The 18,530-nt window shown below is 50.2% G+C and overlaps 1 protein-coding gene across 1 annotated transcript in view; it reads left to right on the top strand.

Moving 5' to 3' along the window:
* Nucleotides 1-637: 637 nt before the first annotated feature.
* Nucleotides 638-18,530, top strand: part of ST8SIA1 (ST8 alpha-N-acetyl-neuraminide alpha-2,8-sialyltransferase 1) — a 43,773-nt gene continuing 25,880 nt past the window's right edge. Inside the window, exon 1 of the mRNA XM_075859780.1 lies at nt 638-1,057. Within this exon, the coding sequence (XP_075715895.1) occupies nt 873-1,057 (185 nt within the window). The 5' untranslated portion in view covers nt 638-872. The remainder of the gene's footprint in view (nt 1,058-18,530) is intronic.

Below are 18,530 nucleotides of genomic sequence, written 5' to 3'. Positions count from 1 at the left end.
GATGCGATATACAATGTATCTCCCGTGTATAGAGATGTAATATACAATGTATCTCCCGTGTATAGAGATGTGATATACAATGTATCCCCCGTGTATAGAGATGTGATATACAATGTATCTCCCGTGTATAGAGATGTAATATACAATGTATCTCCCGTGTATAGAGATGTAATATACAATGTATCTCCCGTGTATAGAGATGTGATATACGATGTATCTCCCGTGTATAGAGATGTAATATACAATGTATCCCCCGTGTATAGAGATGTAATATACAATGTATCTCCCGTGTATAGAGATGTAATATACAATGTATCTCCCGTGTATAGAGATGCGATATACAATGTATCTCCCGTGTATAGAGATGTAATATACAATGTATCTCCCGTGTATAGAGATGTGATATACAATGTATCCCCCGTGTATAGAGATGTGATATACAATGTATCCCCCGTGTATAGAGATGTAATATACAATGTATCTCCCGTGTATAGAGATGTAATATACAATGTATCTCCCGTGTATAGAGATGTGATATACGATGTATCTCCCGTGTATAGAGATGTAATATACAATGTATCTCCCGTGTATAGAGATGTGGATGTATCAGGGGGAGGAGACAGTCAGCAGGGAGGGGGGTTATTGTTTGCAGCATCTCTCTCTGCTCGGTTCACATTAGACGCGGCTGCAGGATAATTGGGGGCACGGAGGAGGCGCCGGGCGCAGGGGGAGGTGGTGTCCGCGCTCTGTTCTCCACGCTCGGGGATGAAGATGCTGCAGCTCCGCTCTCCTGGATCTCCCCGGGCTGTATAGGGCCACGAGGGCCCCCGGATCCCCCCGGCATGGTGCACGGTCCTCCCGGGTGAAGCAGGATGATGTGGTGGAAATGTCCCCGCACCCGTTTCCCGGTGGGCGCCGGCGCTCTGGCCGTGTCCGTGCTGTGCTGGTTGTACATCTTCCCGGTGGAGCGGCTGCCGGATGAGAAGGAGCTGGTGCGGGAGGTGCTGCGGCGCGGCCGGGCCTGGAGCAGGAACCACAGCGCGGTGCAAGGATTCAGGTAGCCCAATATACGTGACCCCTACCTCTATATCTATGTGACCCCCCCCCAATATACGTGCCCCCACCTCTATATCTGTGCCCCCCCTAATGTCAGCACCACCTCTATATCCATGTGACCCCCCCCCAATATGGCAGCACCCCCTCTATATCTATGTGACCCCCCTAATATGTCAGCACCCCCTCTATATCTGTGCCCCCCTAATGTCAGCACCACCTCTATATCTATGTGACCCCCCCCCTAATATATCAGCACCACCTCTATATCTCTGACCCCCCCCTAATATGTCAGCACCCCCTCTATATCTGTGACCCCCCTAATATATCAGCACCACCTCTATATCTGTGACCCCCCTAATATATCAGCACCACCTCTATATCTGTGACCCCCCCTAATATGTCAGCACCCCCTCTTTATCTGTGACCCCCAATATGTGTGACTCCCACGGTCCTTTATATGTCTGACACCCCTTTATATGTATATGACCCCCTTTAGATGTTTGTGACCCCCCCGCTATATGTATGTGACCCCCCCGCTATATGTATGTGACCCCCCCGCTATATGTATGTGACCCCCCCCGCTATATGTATGTGACCCCCCCCGCTATATGTATGTAACACCCCCCCCCGCTATATGTATGTGACCCCTCCCGCTATATGTATGTGACCCCCTCTATATGTATGTGACCCCCTCTATATGTATGTGACCCCCTCTATATGTATGTGACCCCCCTCTATATGTATGTGACCCCCCCTCTATATGTATTTGTGACCCCCCACTATATGTGTATGTGACCCCCACTATATGTGTATGTGACCCCCTCTATATGTGTATGTGACCCCCTCTATATGTGTATGTGACCCCCTCTATATGTGTATGTGACCCCCCTCTATATGTGTATGTGACCCCCTCTATATGTGTATGTGACCCCCCTCTATATGTGTATGTGACCCCCCTCTATATGTGTATGTGACCCCCCTCTATATGTGTATGTGACCCCCCTCTATATGTGTATGTGACTCCCCTCTGTGTATGTGACCCCCTCTATATGTGTATGTGACCCCCCTCTATATGTGTATGTGACCCCCTCTATATGTGTATGTGACCCCCTCTATGTGTATGTGACCCCCTCTATGTGTATGTGACCCCCTCTATGTGTATGTGACTCCCCTCTGTGTATGTGACCCCCTCTATATGTGTATGTGACCCCCCTCTATATGTGTATGTGACCCCCTCTATATGTGTATGTGACCCCCTCTATGTGTATGTGACCCCCTCTATGTGTATGTGACCCCCACTATATGTGTATGTGACCCCCCTCTATATGTATGTGACCCCCCTCTATGTGTATGTGACCCCCCTCTATGTGTATGTGACCCCCCTCTATGTGTATGTGACCCCCCTCTATATGTATGTGACCCCCCTCTATATGTATGTGACCCCCCTCTATATGTATGTGACCCCCCTCTATATGTGTGTGACCCCCACTATATGTGTGTGACCCCCACTATATGTGTATGTGACCCCCCTCTATATATGCATGTGACCCCCCTCTATATATGCATGTGACCCCCACTATATGTGTATGTGACCCCCCTCTATATGTGTATGTGACCCCCCTCTATATGTGTATGTGACCCCCCTCTATATGTATGTGACCCCCCTCTATATGTATGTGACCCCCCCTCTATATGTATGTGGCCCCCCCTCTATATGTATGTGGCCCCCCTCTATATGTGTGACCCCCCCCCACTATATGTATGTGACCCCCTCTATATGTGTATGTGACCCCCTCTATATGTATGTGACCCCCCCTCTATATGTATGTGACCCCCCTCTATATGTGTATGTGACCCCCCTCTATATGTGTATGTGACCCCCCCACTATATGTGTATGTGACCCCCCTCTATATGTGTATGTGACCCCCCTCTATATGTGTATGTGACCCCCCTCTATATGTGTATGTGACCCCCTCTATATGTGTATGTGACCCCCCTCTATATGTGTATGTGACCCCCTCTATATGTGTATGTGACCCCCTCTATATGTGTATGTGACCCCCTCTATATGTGTATGTGACCCCCTCTATATGTGTATGTGACCCCCCTCTATGTGTATGTGACCCCCCTCTATATGTGTATGTGACCCCCTCTATATGTGTATGTGACCCCCTCTATATGTGTATGTGACCCCCTCTATGTGTATGTGACCCCACTCTATGTGTATGTGACCCCCCTCTATGTGTATGTGACCCCCACTATATGTGTATGTGACCCCCACTATATGTGTATGTGACCCCCACTATATGTGTATGTGACCCCCACTATATGTGTATGTGACCCCCACTATATGTGTATGTGACCCCCACTATATGTGTATGTGACCCCCACTATATGTGTATGTGACCCCCCTCTATATGTGTATGTGACCCCCCTCTATATGTGTATGTGACCCCCCTCTATATGTGTATGTGACCCCCTCTATATGTGTATGTGACTCCCCTCTATGTGTATGTGACCCCCCTCTATATGTGTATGTGACCCACCTCTATATGTGTATGTGACCCCCCTCTATATGTGTATGTGACCCCCCTCTATATGTATGTGACCCCCCCTTTATATGTATGTGACCCCCCCTTTATATGTATGTGACCCCCCCTCTATATGTATGTGACCCCCCCTCTATATGTATGTGACCCCCCCCCTCTATATGTATGTGACCCCCCCCCTCTATATGTATGTGACCCCCCCCCCTCTATATGTATGTGACCCCCCCTCTATATGTATGTGACCCCCCTCTATATGTATGTGACCCCCGCATCCATGAGAAGCTGCACTATATACTCACTATTCCCTTTGCCCTAAATCCCAACACCCCCTCCCCCACATCTGCTCCCCAGCGTCATCTCAACATGGAATACACCCCAATATCCCCCTCCCCTCCTCAGTATCCCCCTCCCCCTGCTTATACCCCCATTTCCCAATGTATTTCTTATATTCCACTTCTACCCTCGTCACCCTCCCTACACCCCAAAATGATCTCCCTGCCGCACGTCACCCGCTGCCCCCCTAGTATAACCCCCTCTGTCCGTCCTGTATCTGCAACTATTACCCCCAATATGTTCTCTGTCCACTTTTACCCAGTGTAGCCCCCCCCCCCCCCCCAGCCTTACACCCCATTGTCCCCCCCACTGCCAAATGTGGATTTTCTCATATCAGGATTTCCCCTCCTGACCGAACAGGAACATCAGAGAGCAGTCAGGGGGGTCAGGACAGGGGGGTTAGGGGGGCCGTGGGCGGGGTCGGTGGGGCCCCCCTGGGCGGGGTCGGTGGGGCCCTCCACAATTGTCAGTCAGACTTTCGGTTGCGTGTCCAGGGTTATGTAGCAGAGTTGGTTGTTGGCAGGGAATGTTCGGGGGTCGCTGTGACGTGTCTTGCTCCCCCTGATCACCCCCCATGATCCAGTGTCCGTCACTTCATCAATGATCCCCCCCCCCCATCTCTGAGATCTCCCGCGCTATTAACCCTTACATTGTCCATCCTCATTGTGACCCCTGTAGGACCTTACACCCCATATTGTAGCCCCCGCTCTACAGTCGCCTGATCTGCTCCCCAACATCCCCCAGTCACACATCTCCTCATCCCCCAGCCACACAGACCCTGCGGACCCCTCCCCCTCACTGTCAAACCCCCGGCCCCCCATCAGGAGACTCCGGAGATGATGTCACGCTCCCCCATTAACCCTTTGTCTTGTCTTTATCTCCTTGGAGGAATAATCCCGGGTCACATGACCTGTGGTCGCCGCCGCGTCTTCCGGGATTGTGATTTTTCTGAGTTCGTTTTTAGAGGAGGATGATGAGGAGGATGATGGGGATGATGAGGAGGATGATGGGGAGGATGGGGATGATGAGGATGATGGGGATGATGAGGAGGATGATGGGGATGATGAGGAGGATGATGGGGATGATGAGGAGGATGATGGGGATGATGAGGAGGATGATGGGGATGATGGGGATGATGAGGAGGATGATGGGGAGGATGAGGAGGATGATGGGGAGGATGGGGATGATGAGGAGGATGGGGATGATGAGGAGGATGGGGATGATGAGGAGGATGGGGATGATGAGGAGGATGGGGATGATGAGGAGGATGATGGGGATGATGAGGAGGATGATGGGGAGGATGGGGATGATGAGGAGGATGGGGATGATGAGGAGGATGGGGATGATGAGGAGGATGGGGATGATGAGGAGGATGAGGAGGATGAGGAGGATGATGACGAGGAGGATGAGGATGATGGGGATGTAGTACCTTGTGACACTGGGGCTTATGTATAAATATCCGCACGTGCGAATGGCGAGGAAATCCCAAATGTGCCAAAGCCACAAAACTGCCGCCAGGCCTGGAATAAACCGGGCAGCGGAGCAGCGACCTGTCATACGTGTGCGCTACTTAAAAAGGGCGCGGGTGCGGATAGTGCAGCGACATGGAAGCCACGCCCCCTGACGGAATATAACGTAAGTGCGTAACATATTGTGATTTTGGCGCGGCCGTATCGTCCACGTGTCCCGGCAAGAAGACGAAACACCAGAGAGGAGTCGTGACCTGCGGATGTTCTCAGCTGCTGCAGAACCTCTGAGAAGAATGGCGGCTTCATCACGGCAATGTTATCCTCGCCACCTCCGGCATGTAGCGGTAATAGCCCCCCCAGATAAATCCTGATAGTCCGGCATGTAGCGGTAATAGCCCCCCCAGATAAATCCTGATAGTCCGGCATGTAGCGGTAATAGCCCCCCCAGATAAATCCTGATAGTCCGGCATGTAGCGGTAATAGCCCCCCCAGATAAATCCTGATAGTCCGGCATGTAGCGGTAATAGCCCCCCCAGATAAATCCTGATAGTCCGGCATGTAGCGGTAATAGCCCCCCCAGATAAATCCTGATAGTCCGGCATGTAGCGGTAATAGCCCCCCCAGATAAATCCTGATAGTCCGGCATGTAGCGGTAATAGCCCCCCCGGGATAAATCCTGATAGTCCGGCATGTAGCGGTAATAGCCCCCCCAGATAAATCCTCATAGTCCGGCATGTAGCGGTAATAGCCCCCCCCCCCAGATAAATCCTGATAGTCCGGCATGTAGCGGTAATAGCCCCCCCAGATAAATCCTGATAGTCCGGCATGTAGCGGTAATAGCCCCCCCAGATAAATCCTGATAGTCCGGCATGTAGCGGTAATAGCCCCCCCGGGATAAATCCTGATAGTCCGGCATGTAGCGGTAATAGCCCCCCCAGATAAATCCTCATAGTCCGGCATGTAGCGGTAATAGCCCCCCCCCCCAGATAAATCCTGATAGTCCGGCATGTAGCGGTAATAGCCCCCCCAGATAAATCCTGATAGTCCGGCATGTAGCGGTAATAGCCCCCCCAGATAAATCCTGATAGTCCGGCATGTAGCGGTAATAGCCCCCCCCAGATAAATCCTGATAGTCCGGCATGTAGCGGTAATAGCCCCCCCCCCAGATAAATCCTGATAGTCCGGCATGTAGCGGTAATAGCCCCCCCCAGATAAATCCTGATAGTCCGGCATGTAGCGGTAATAACCCCCCCCCCCCCAGATAAATCCTGATAGTCCGGCATGTAGCGGTAATAGCCCCCCCAGATAAATCCTGATAGTCCGGCATGTAGCGGTAATAGCCCCCCCAGATAAATCCTGATAGTCCGGCATGTAGCGGTAATAGCCCCCCCGGGATAAATCCTGACAGTCCGGCATGTAGCGGTAATAGCCCCCCCAGATAAATCCTGATAGTCCGGCATGTAGCGGTAATAACCCCCCCCCCAGATAAATCCTGATAGTCCGGCATGTAGCGGTAATAGCCCCCCCCCAGATAAATCCTGATAGTCCGGCATGTAGCGGTAATAGCCCCCCCAGATAAATCCTGATAGTCCGGCATGTAGCGGTAATAGCCCCCCCGGGATAAATCCTGACAGTCCGGCATGTAGCGGTAATAGCCCCCCCAGATAAATCCTGATAGTCCGGCATGTAGCGGTAATAGCCCCCCCAGATAAATCCTGATAGTCCGGCATGTAGCGGTAATAGCCCCCCCCCCCCAGATAAATCCTGATAGTCCGGCATGTAGCGGTAATAGCCCCCCCAGATAAATCCTGATAGTCCGGCATATAGCGGTAATAGCCCCCCCCAGATAAATCCTGATAGTCCGGCATGTAGCGGTAATAACCCCCCCCCCAGATAAATCCTGATAGTCCGGCATGTAGCGGTAATAGCCCCCCCCCAGATAAATCCTGATAGTCCGGCATGTAGCGGTAATAGCCCCCCCAGATAAATCCTGATAGTCCGGCATGTAGCGGTAATAGCCCCCCCAGATAAATCCTGATAATCCGGCATGTAGCGGTAATAGCCCCCCCCTGGATGAATCCTGATAGTCCGGCATGTAGCGGTAATAGCCCCCCCAGATAAATCCTGATAGTCCGGCATGTAGCGGTAATAGCCCCCCCCCAGATAAATCCTGATAGTCCGGCATGTAGCGGTAATAGCCCCCCCAGATAAATCCTGATAATCCGGCATGTAGCGGTAATAGCCCCCCCCTGGATGAATCCTGATAGTCCGGCATGTAGCGGTAATAGCCCCCCCATGATAAATCCTGATAGTCCGGCATGTAGCGGTAATAGCCTCCCCAGATAAATCCTGATAGTCCGGCATGTAGCGGTAATAGCCCCCCCCCCCAGATAAATCCTGATAGTCCGGCATGTAGCGGTAATAGCCCCCCCAGATAAATCCTGATAGTCCGGCATATAGCGGTAATAGCCCCCCCCAGATAAATCCTGATAGTCCGGCATGTAGCGGTAATAACCCCCCCCCCCCAGATAAATCCTGATAGTCCGGCATGTAGCGGTAATAGCCCCCCCAGATAAATCCTGATAGTCCGGCATGTAGCGGTAATAGCCCCCCCCCAGATAAATCCTGATAGTCCGGCATGTAGCGGTAATAGCCCCCCCAGATAAATCCTGATAGTCCGGCATGTAGCGGTAATAGCCCCCCCAGATAAATCCTGATAGTCCGGCATGTAGCGGTAATAGCCCCCCCAGATAAATCCTGATAGTCCGGCATGTAGCGGTAATAGCCCCCCCGGGATAAATCCTGATAGTCCGGCATGTAGCGGTAATAGCCCCCCCCCCAGATAAATCCTGATAGTCCGGCATGTAGCGGTAATAGCCCCCCCCCAGATAAATCCTGATAGTCCGGCATGTAGCGGTAATAGCCCACCAGATAAATCCTGATAGTCCGGCATGTAGCGGTAATAGCCCCCCCCCCCCAGATAAATCCTGATAGTCCGGCATGTAGCGGTAATAGCCCCCCCCCCAGATAAATCCTGATAGTCCGGCATGTAGCGGTAATAGCCCCCCCCCAGATAAATCCTGATAGTCCGGCATGTAGCGGTAATAGCCCCCCCCCCCCCCCCAGATAAATCCTGATAGTCCGGCATGTAGCGGTAATAGCCCCCCCGGGATAAATCCTGATAATCCGGCATGTAGCGGTAATAGCCCCCCCTGGATGAATCCTGATAGTCCGGCATGTAGCGGTAATAGCCCCCCCTGGATGAATCCTGATAATCCGGCATGTAGCGGTAATAACCCCCCCCCATGATAAATCCTGATAGTCCGGCATGTAGCGGTAATAACCCCCCCTGGATGAATCCTGATAGTCCGGCATGTAGCGGTAATAGCCCCCCCTGGATGAATCCTGATAGTCCGGCATGTAGGGGTAATAGCCCCCCCCAGATAAATCCTGATAGTCCGGCATGTAGCGGTAATAGCCCCCCCGGGATAAATCCTGATAGTCCGGCATGTAGCGGTAATAGCCCCCCCCCCAGATAAATCCTGTTAGTCCGGCATGTAGCGGTAATAGCCCCCCGGGATAAATCCTGATAGTCCGGCATGTAGCGGTAATGGCCCCCCCAGGATAAATCCTGATAATCCGGCATGTGGCGGTAATAGCCCCCCCCAGGATAAATCCTGATAATCCGGCATGTAGCGGTAATAGCCCCCCCAGATAAATCCTGATAGTCCGGCATATAGCGGTAATAGCCCCCCCAGGATAAATCCTGATAATCCGGCATGTAGCGGTAATAGCCCCCCCGGGATAAATCCTGATAGTCCGGCATGTAGCGGTAATAGCCCCCCCGGGATAAATCCTGACAGTCCGGCATGTAGCGGTAATAACCCCCCCCCCCCCATGATAAATCCTGATAGTCCGGCATGTAGCGGTAATAGCCCCCCCTGGATGAATCCTGATAATCCGGCATGTAGCGGTAATAACCCCCCCCCCCATGATAAATCCTGATAATCCGGCATGTAGCTGTAATAACCCCCCCCATGATAAATCCTGATAGTCCGGCATGTAGCGGTAATAGCCCCCCCAGATAAATCCTGATAGTCCGGCATGTAGCGGTAATAACCCCCCCAGGATAAATCCTGATAATCCGGCATGTAGCGGTAATAGCCCCCCCGGGATAAATCCTGATAGTCCGGCATGTAGCGGTAATAGCCCCCCCAGGATAAATCCTGATAGTCCGGCATGTAGCGGTAATAGCCCCCCCGGATAAATCCTGATAGTCCGGCATGTAGCGGTAATAACCCCCCCGGGATAAATCCTGATAGTCCGGCATGTAGCGGTAATAGCCCCCCCCCCCAGATAAATCCTGATAGTTCGGCATATAGCGGTAATAGCCCCCCCCCAGATAAATCCTGATAGTCCGGCATATAGCGGTAATAGCCCCTCCTGGATGAATCCTGATAGTCCGGCATGTAGCGGTAATAGCCCCTCCTGGATAAATCCTGATAGTCCGGCATGTAGTGGTAATAGCCCCCCCATGATAAATCCTGATAATCCGGCATGTAGCGGTAATAGCCCCCCCCTGGATGAATCCTGATAATCCGGCATGTAGCGGTAATAACCCCCCCCCATGATAAATCCTGATAATCCGGCATGTAGCGGTAATAGCCCCCCCAGATAAATCCTGATAGTCCGGCATGTAGCGGTAATAGCCCCCCCCAGATAAATCCTGATAGTCCGGCATGTAGCGGTAATAACCCCCCCCCCCCAGATAAATCCTGATAGTCCGGCATGTAGCGGTAATAGCCCCCCCCAGATAAATCCTGATAGTCCGGCATGTAGCGGTAATAACCCCCCCCCCCAGATAAATCCTGATAGTCCGGCATGTAGCGGTAATAGCCCCCCCAGATAAATCCTGATAGTCCGGCATGTAGCGGTAATAGCCCCCCCAGATAAATCCTGATAGTCCGGCATGTAGCGGTAATAGCCCCCCCGGGATAAATCCTGACAGTCCGGCATGTAGCGGTAATAGCCCCCCCAGATAAATCCTGATAGTCCGGCATGTAGCGGTAATAACCCCCCCCCCAGATAAATCCTGATAGTCCGGCATGTAGCGGTAATAGCCCCCCCCAGATAAATCCTGATAGTCCGGCATGTAGCGGTAATAGCCCCCCCAGATAAATCCTGATAGTCCGGCATGTAGCGGTAATAGCCCCCCCGGGATAAATCCTGACAGTCCGGCATGTAGCGGTAATAGCCCCCCCAGATAAATCCTGATAGTCCGGCATGTAGCGGTAATAGCCCCCCCAGATAAATCCTGATAGTCCGGCATGTAGCGGTAATAGCCCCCCCCCCCCAGATAAATCCTGATAGTCCGGCATGTAGCGGTAATAGCCCCCCCAGATAAATCCTGATAGTCCGGCATATAGCGGTAATAGCCCCCCCCAGATAAATCCTGATAGTCCGGCATGTAGCGGTAATAACCCCCCCCCCCCAGATAAATCCTGATAGTCCGGCATGTAGCGGTAATAGCCCCCCCCCAGATAAATCCTGATAGTCCGGCATGTAGCGGTAATAGCCCCCCCAGATAAATCCTGATAGTCCGGCATGTAGCGGTAATAGCCCCCCCAGATAAATCCTGATAATCCGGCATGTAGCGGTAATAGCCCCCCCCTGGATGAATCCTGATAGTCCGGCATGTAGCGGTAATAGCCCCCCCAGATAAATCCTGATAGTCCGGCATGTAGCGGTAATAGCCCCCCCCCAGATAAATCCTGATAGTCCGGCATGTAGCGGTAATAGCCCCCCCAGATAAATCCTGATAGTCCGGCATGTAGCGGTAATAGCCCCCCCAGATAAATCCTGATAATCCGGCATGTAGCGGTAATAGCCCCCCCCTGGATGAATCCTGATAGTCCGGCATGTAGCGGTAATAGCCCCCCCATGATAAATCCTGATAGTCCGGCATGTAGCGGTAATAGCCCCCCCCAGATAAATCCTGATAGTCCGGCATGTAGCGGTAATAGCCCCCCCCCCCCAGATAAATCCTGATAGTCCGGCATGTAGCGGTAATAGCCCCCCCAGATAAATCCTGATAGTCCGGCATATAGCGGTAATAGCCCCCCCCAGATAAATCCTGATAGTCCGGCATGTAGCGGTAATAACCCCCCCCCCCAGATAAATCCTGATAGTCCGGCATGTAGCGGTAATAGCCCCCCCAGATAAATCCTGATAGTCCGGCATGTAGCGGTAATAGCCCCCCCCCAGATAAATCCTGATAGTCCGGCATGTAGCGGTAATAGCCCCCCCAGATAAATCCTGATAGTCCGGCATGTAGCGGTAATAGCCCCCCCAGATAAATCCTGATAGTCCGGCATGTAGCGGTAATAGCCCCCCCAGATAAATCCTGATAGTCCGGCATGTAGCGGTAATAGCCCCCCCGGGATAAATCCTGATAGTCCGGCATGTAGCGGTAATAGCCCCCCCCCCCAGATAAATCCTGATAGTCCGGCATGTAGCGGTAATAGCCCCCCCCCCCAGATAAATCCTGATAGTCCGGCATGTAGCGGTAATAGCCCACCAGATAAATCCTGATAGTCCGGCATGTAGCGGTAATAGCCCCCCCCCCCAGATAAATCCTGATAGTCCGGCATGTAGCGGTAATAGCCCCCCCCCCAGATAAATCCTGATAGTCCGGCATGTAGCGGTAATAGCCCCCCCCCAGATAAATCCTGATAGTCCGGCATGTAGCGGTAATAGCCCCCCCCCCCCCAGATAAATCCTGATAGTCCGGCATGTAGCGGTAATAGCCCCCCCGGGATAAATCCTGATAATCCGGCATGTAGCGGTAATAGCCCCCCCTGGATGAATCCTGATAGTCCGGCATGTAGCGGTAATAGCCCCCCCTGGATGAATCCTGATAATCCGGCATGTAGCGGTAATAACCCCCCCCCCCATGATAAATCCTGATAATCCGGCATGTAGCGGTAATAACCCCCCCCCATGATAAATCCTGATAGTCCGGCATGTAGCGGTAATAACCCCCCCTGGATGAATCCTGATAGTCCGGCATGTAGCGGTAATAGCCCCCCCTGGATGAATCCTGATAGTCCGGCATGTAGCGGTAATAGCCCCCCCGGGATAAATCCTGATAGTCCGGCATGTAGCGGTAATAGCCCCCCCCCAGATAAATCCTGTTAGTCCGGCATGTAGCGGTAATAGCCCCCCGGGATAAATCCTGATAGTCCGGCATGTAGCGGTAATGGCCCCCCCAGGATAAATCCTGATAATCCGGCATGTGGCGGTAATAGCCCCCCCCAGGATAAATCCTGATAATCCGGCATGTAGCGGTAATAGCCCCCCCAGATAAATCCTGATAGTCCGGCATATAGCGGTAATAGCCCCCCCAGGATAAATCCTGATAATCCGGCATGTAGCGGTAATAGCCCCCCCGGGATAAATCCTGATAGTCCGGCATGTAGCGGTAATAGCCCCCCCGGGATAAATCCTGACAGTCCGGCATGTAGCGGTAATAACCCCCCCCCCCATGATAAATCCTGATAGTCCGGCATGTAGCGGTAATAGCCCCCCCTGGATGAATCCTGATAATCCGGCATGTAGCGGTAATAACCCCCCCCCCCCATGATAAATCCTGATAATCCGGCATGTAGCGGTAATAACCCCCCCATGATAAATCCTGATAGTCCGGCATGTAGCGGTAATAGCCCCCCCAGATAAATCCTGATAGTCCGGCATATAGCGGTAATAACCCCCCCAGGATAAATCCTGATAATCCGGCATGTAGCGGTAATAGCCCCCCCGGGATAAATCCTGATAGTCCGGCATGTAGCGGTAATAGCCCCCCAGGATAAATCCTGATAGTCCGGCATGTAGCGGTAATAGCCCCCCCGGATAAATCCTGATAGTCCGGCATGTAGCGGTAATAACCCCCCCGGGATAAATCCTGATAGTCCGGCATGTAGCGGTAATAGCCCCCCCCCCCCAGATAAATCCTGATAGTTCGGCATATAGCGGTAATAGCCCCCCCCCAGATAAATCCTGATAGTCCGGCATATAGCGGTAATAGCCCCTCCTGGATGAATCCTGATAGTCCGGCATGTAGCGGTAATAGCCCCTCCTGGATAAATCCTGATAGTCCGGCATGTAGTGGTAATAGCCCCCCCATGATAAATCCTGATAATCCGGCATGTAGCGGTAATAGCCCCCCCCTGGATGAATCCTGATAATCCGGCATGTAGCGGTAATAACCCCCCCCATGATAAATCCTGATAATCCGGCATGTAGTGGTAATAGCCCCCCCATGATAAATCCTGATAGTCCGGCATATAGCGGTAATAGCCCCCCCCCCCCCCCCGATAAATCCTGATAGTCCGGCATGTAGCGGTAATAGCCCCCCCGGGATAAATCCTGATAGTCCGGCATGTAGCGGTAATAGCCCCCCCCCGGGATAAATCCTGATAGTCCGGCATGTAGCGGTAATAGCCCCCCCCGGGATAAATCCTGATAGTCCGGCATGTAGCGGTAATAGCCCCCCCTCCCCGGGATAAATCCTGATAATCCGGCATGTAGCGGTAATAGCCCCCCCGGGATAAATCCTGATAGTCCGGCATGTAGCGGTAATAGCCCCCCGGGATAAATCCTGATAGTCCGGCATGTAGCGGTAATAGCCCCCCCTGGATGAATCCTGATAGTCCGGCATGTAGCGGTAATAGCCCCCCCTGGATGAATCCTGATAGTCCGGCATGTAGCGGTAATAGCCCCCCCCAGATAAATCCTGATAGTCCGGCATGTAGCGGTAATAGCCCCCCCTGGATGAATCCTGATAGTCCGGCATGTAGCGGTAATAGCCCCCAAGGATAAATCCTGATAATCCGGCATGTAGCGGTAATAACCCCCCCGGGATAAATCCTGATAGTCCGGCATGTAGCGGTAATAGCCCCCCGGGATAAATCCTGATAGTCCGGCATGTAGCGGTAATAACCCCCCCCCCATGATAAATCCTGATAATCCGGCATGTAGCGGGAAATAGCCCCCCCTGGATGAATCCTGATAATCCGGCATGTAGCGGTAATAGCCCCCCCCAGGATAAATCCTGATAATCCGGCATGTAGCGGTAATAGCCCCTCCTGGGTGTATTGGACGGGCTCCTGATGGTTTGGGATGTCTGATGATCCGGCGATCCTCGGGATACGGTCACCGCTACAAAAGAAAAAAAATCACTGGATTACGACTGGAGTTTCTTAAAAACTTGTTACACAATAATCAGAGAAACCTACAACTTGTTACACAATAATCAGAGGAACCCACAACTTGTTACACAATAATCAGAGGAACCCACAACTTGTTACACAATAATCAGAGAAACCCACAACTTGTTACACAATAATCAGAGGAACCCACAACTTGTTACACAATAATCAGAGAAACCCACAACTTGTTACACAATAATCAGAGGAACCCACAACTTGTTACACAATAATCAGAGGAACCTACAACTTGTTACACAATAATCAGAGGAACCCACAACTTGTTACACAATAATCAGAGGAACCCACAACTTGTTACACAATAATCAGAGGAACCTACAACTTGTTACACAATAATCAGAGGAACCCACAACTTGTTACACAATAATCAGAGGAACCCACAACTTGTTACACAATAATCAGAGGAACCCACAACTTGTTACACAATAATCAGAGGAACCCACAACTTGTTACACAATAATCAGAGAAACCTACAACTTGTTACACAATAATCAGAGGAACCCACAACTTGTTACACAATAATCAGAGGAACCCACAACTTGTTACACAATAATCAGAGGAACCCACAACTTGTTACACAATAATCAGAGGAACCTACAACTTGTTACACAATAATCAGAGGAACCCACAACTTGTTACACAATAATCAGAGGAACCTACAACTTGTTACACAATAATCAGAGGAACCCACAACTTGTAACACAATAATCAGAGGAACCCACAACTTGTTACACAATAATCAGAGAAACCTACAACTTGTTACACAATAATCAGAGAAACCCACAACTTGTTACACAATAATCAGAGGAACCTACAACTTGTTACACAATAATCAGAGGAACCTACCTACAACTTGTTACACAATAATCAGAGGAACCCACAACTTGTTACACAATAATCAGAGGAACCTACAACTTGTTACACAATAATCAGAGGAACCCACAACTTGTTACACAATAATCAGAGGAACCCACAACTTGTTACACAATAATCAGAGAAACCCACAACTTGTTACACAATAATCAGAGGAACCCACAACTTGTTACACAATAATCAGAGAAACCCACAACTTGTTACACAATAATCAGAGGAACCCACAACTTGTTACACAATAATCAGAGAAACCTACAACTTGTTACACAATAATCAGAGGAACCCACAACTTGTTACACAATAATCAGAGGAACCCACAACTTGTTACACAATAATCAGAGGAACCTACAACTTGTTACACAATAATCAGAGGAACCCACAACTTGTTACACAATAATCAGAGGAACCCACAACTTGTTACACAATAATCAGAGGAACCCACAACTTGTTACACAATAATCAGAGGAACCTACAACTTGTTACACAATAATCAGAGGAACCTACAACTTGTTACACAATAATCAGAGGAACCCACAACTTGTTACACAATAATCAGAGGAACCCACAACTTGTTACACAATAATCAGAGGAACCCACAACTTGTTACACAATAATCAGAGGAACCTACAACTTGTTACACAATAATCAGAGGAACCCACAACTTGTTACACAATAATCAGAGGAACCTACAACTTGTTACACAATAATCAGAGAAACCTACAACTTGTTACACAATAATCAGAGGAACCCACAACTTGTTACACAATAATCAGAGAAACCTACAACTTGTTACACAATAATCAGAGAAACCTACAACTTGTTACACAGTAATCAGAGGAACCCACAACTTGTTACACAATAATCAGAGGAACCCACAACTTGTTACACAATAATCAGAGGAACCCACAACTTGTTACACCATAATCAGAGAAACCTACAACTTGTTACACCATAATCAGAGAAACCCACAACTTGTTACACCATAATCAGAGAAACCCACAACTTGTTACACAATAATCAGAGGAACCCACAACTTGTTACACCATAATCAGAGAAACCTACAACTTGTTACACAATAATCAGAGAAACCCACAACTTGTTACACAATAATCAGAGAAACCCACAACTTGTTACACAATAATCAGAGGAACCTACAACTTGTTACACAATAATCAGAGGAACCCACAACTTGTTACACAATAATCAGAGGAACCTACAACTTGTTACACAATAATCAGAGGAACCCACAACTTGTTACACAATAATCAGAGGAACCTACAACTTGTTACACAATAATCAGAGAAACCTACAACTTGTTACACAATAATCAGAGGAACCCACAACTTGTTACACAATAATCAGAGGAACCCACAACTTGTTACACAATAATCAGAGGAACCTACAACTTGTTACACAATAATCAGAGGAACCCACAACTTGTTACAATATAAACAGGAAGTTACTTTTCCTTCTTGTCACTGAAACATCCGACAGTCACAGAAGAGGAACTCCCGTTATTTATTTTCAATCACAATCCTGGGGAAGCTCAACACAAACCCCACGGGACTGCGCGGGAGGAAGGGACTGCGCGGGAGGAAGGGACTGCGCGGGAGGAAGGGACTGCGCGGGAGGATGGGACTGCGCGGGAGGATGGGACTGCGCGGGAGGATGGGACTGCGCGGGAGGATGGGACTGCGCGCAGGGACCGCACAGGAGGAAGAGACTGCACAGACATATGATTTCTATCCACAGCTGATACATGATTGTACACTGTTTTGGGAATAACCAGGATGATGTCACATGATGATGTCACTAGGTGATGACATCAGCATCAGATGGGATTTGTGGTCTCATGGATCGTCATCACTTCGGAGACCTTTAGTTTTAACCTTTTACACTCGTGTTACGACCCTGTTGTAAGATCTCGTCAATATGGCGTCCTCTCAGACGTTACTGCGGCACCACAGGATCCGGGTAATCCCGGTATATATTTAGTGATGTGAAGTGTCGGCTCGCGCTCCTCCCTGATTAATCCTCGCGCTCTATTGAGCGTTTCATGAAGGAGATTGGATTCCGCTGCCGCCGACATATCGAAGCCGTTCTCTCCGTCACATCATTTATCTGCATCGGACGCTGCCCGCTCTGCTTGTCTTCCCTACAGCAGCACAGAGCATTACAGCCCATGTTTAGTAACAGACTTAAACACCGGATCCATATACCGTATCTTCACCAATACGCCCCCCCCCCCCCCCGGATTTCTAATAGACTTTGGGGGGAATTGAACAACTTTTCTACGGGTTGCAAATTTTGGGCCGTTCCCACCATTTTAAAATTTTTGGAAAATGGGCAGGGCTTAGTGGAAGGGACGGGGAAAATAAACTATAATTTACGCCAAAAATTGGCGTAAATTAAGACGGAGATCTGTGCTGGCTCCCGGCTGGTGATTATTTCACTCCGTGGCGCGTGGACAATGCGTGCGCCTTAATATGTTGCATCTCACTCCGGTGTGTCTCCTGTTAAGACTGGCATTTGGAACGTGCATCTTAATAAAATCCCCCCTTTGTGTTCCACATTCTCTTTATTTTCAGGATCTCTGCTTGCTGTCAGTGAAAAGTAACTTTCATTGTATATATCACATGATCCAGATATAAAGAGATCTGTGGCTGTAAATTCTCAGTGCAATGATTGGACCACGAGACCCCCCCCCCCCCCCTCATCTTAAATTCCAGCCTCACATTCAGCATCAAAGATTCTGTCTGTTCTTGAGACCCCAAGGGCCAGTCCACCATTACCCGAATACGATAACTGGCGGCCATACTATATCTGTTCAGGTCTCCTGCTGCTTATAAGAATCTAATCTGCCCTTCCCATAGATTATATATCAGTGATGTCAGTAACAGGGGGCGGGGCTGTGACAACCTCTCACACATGATATACAGGCTGGTTGTCAGTAGTAATAGATGAA

The sequence above is a fragment of the Rhinoderma darwinii genome, chromosome 3 (genome assembly GCF_050947455.1).
Source record: "Rhinoderma darwinii isolate aRhiDar2 chromosome 3, aRhiDar2.hap1, whole genome shotgun sequence".
Lineage (NCBI taxonomy): Eukaryota > Metazoa > Chordata > Amphibia > Anura > Rhinodermatidae > Rhinoderma > Rhinoderma darwinii.
The sequence above is the reverse complement of the archived record's forward strand: the minus strand, read 5'-3'. Positions and strand labels throughout refer to the sequence as shown.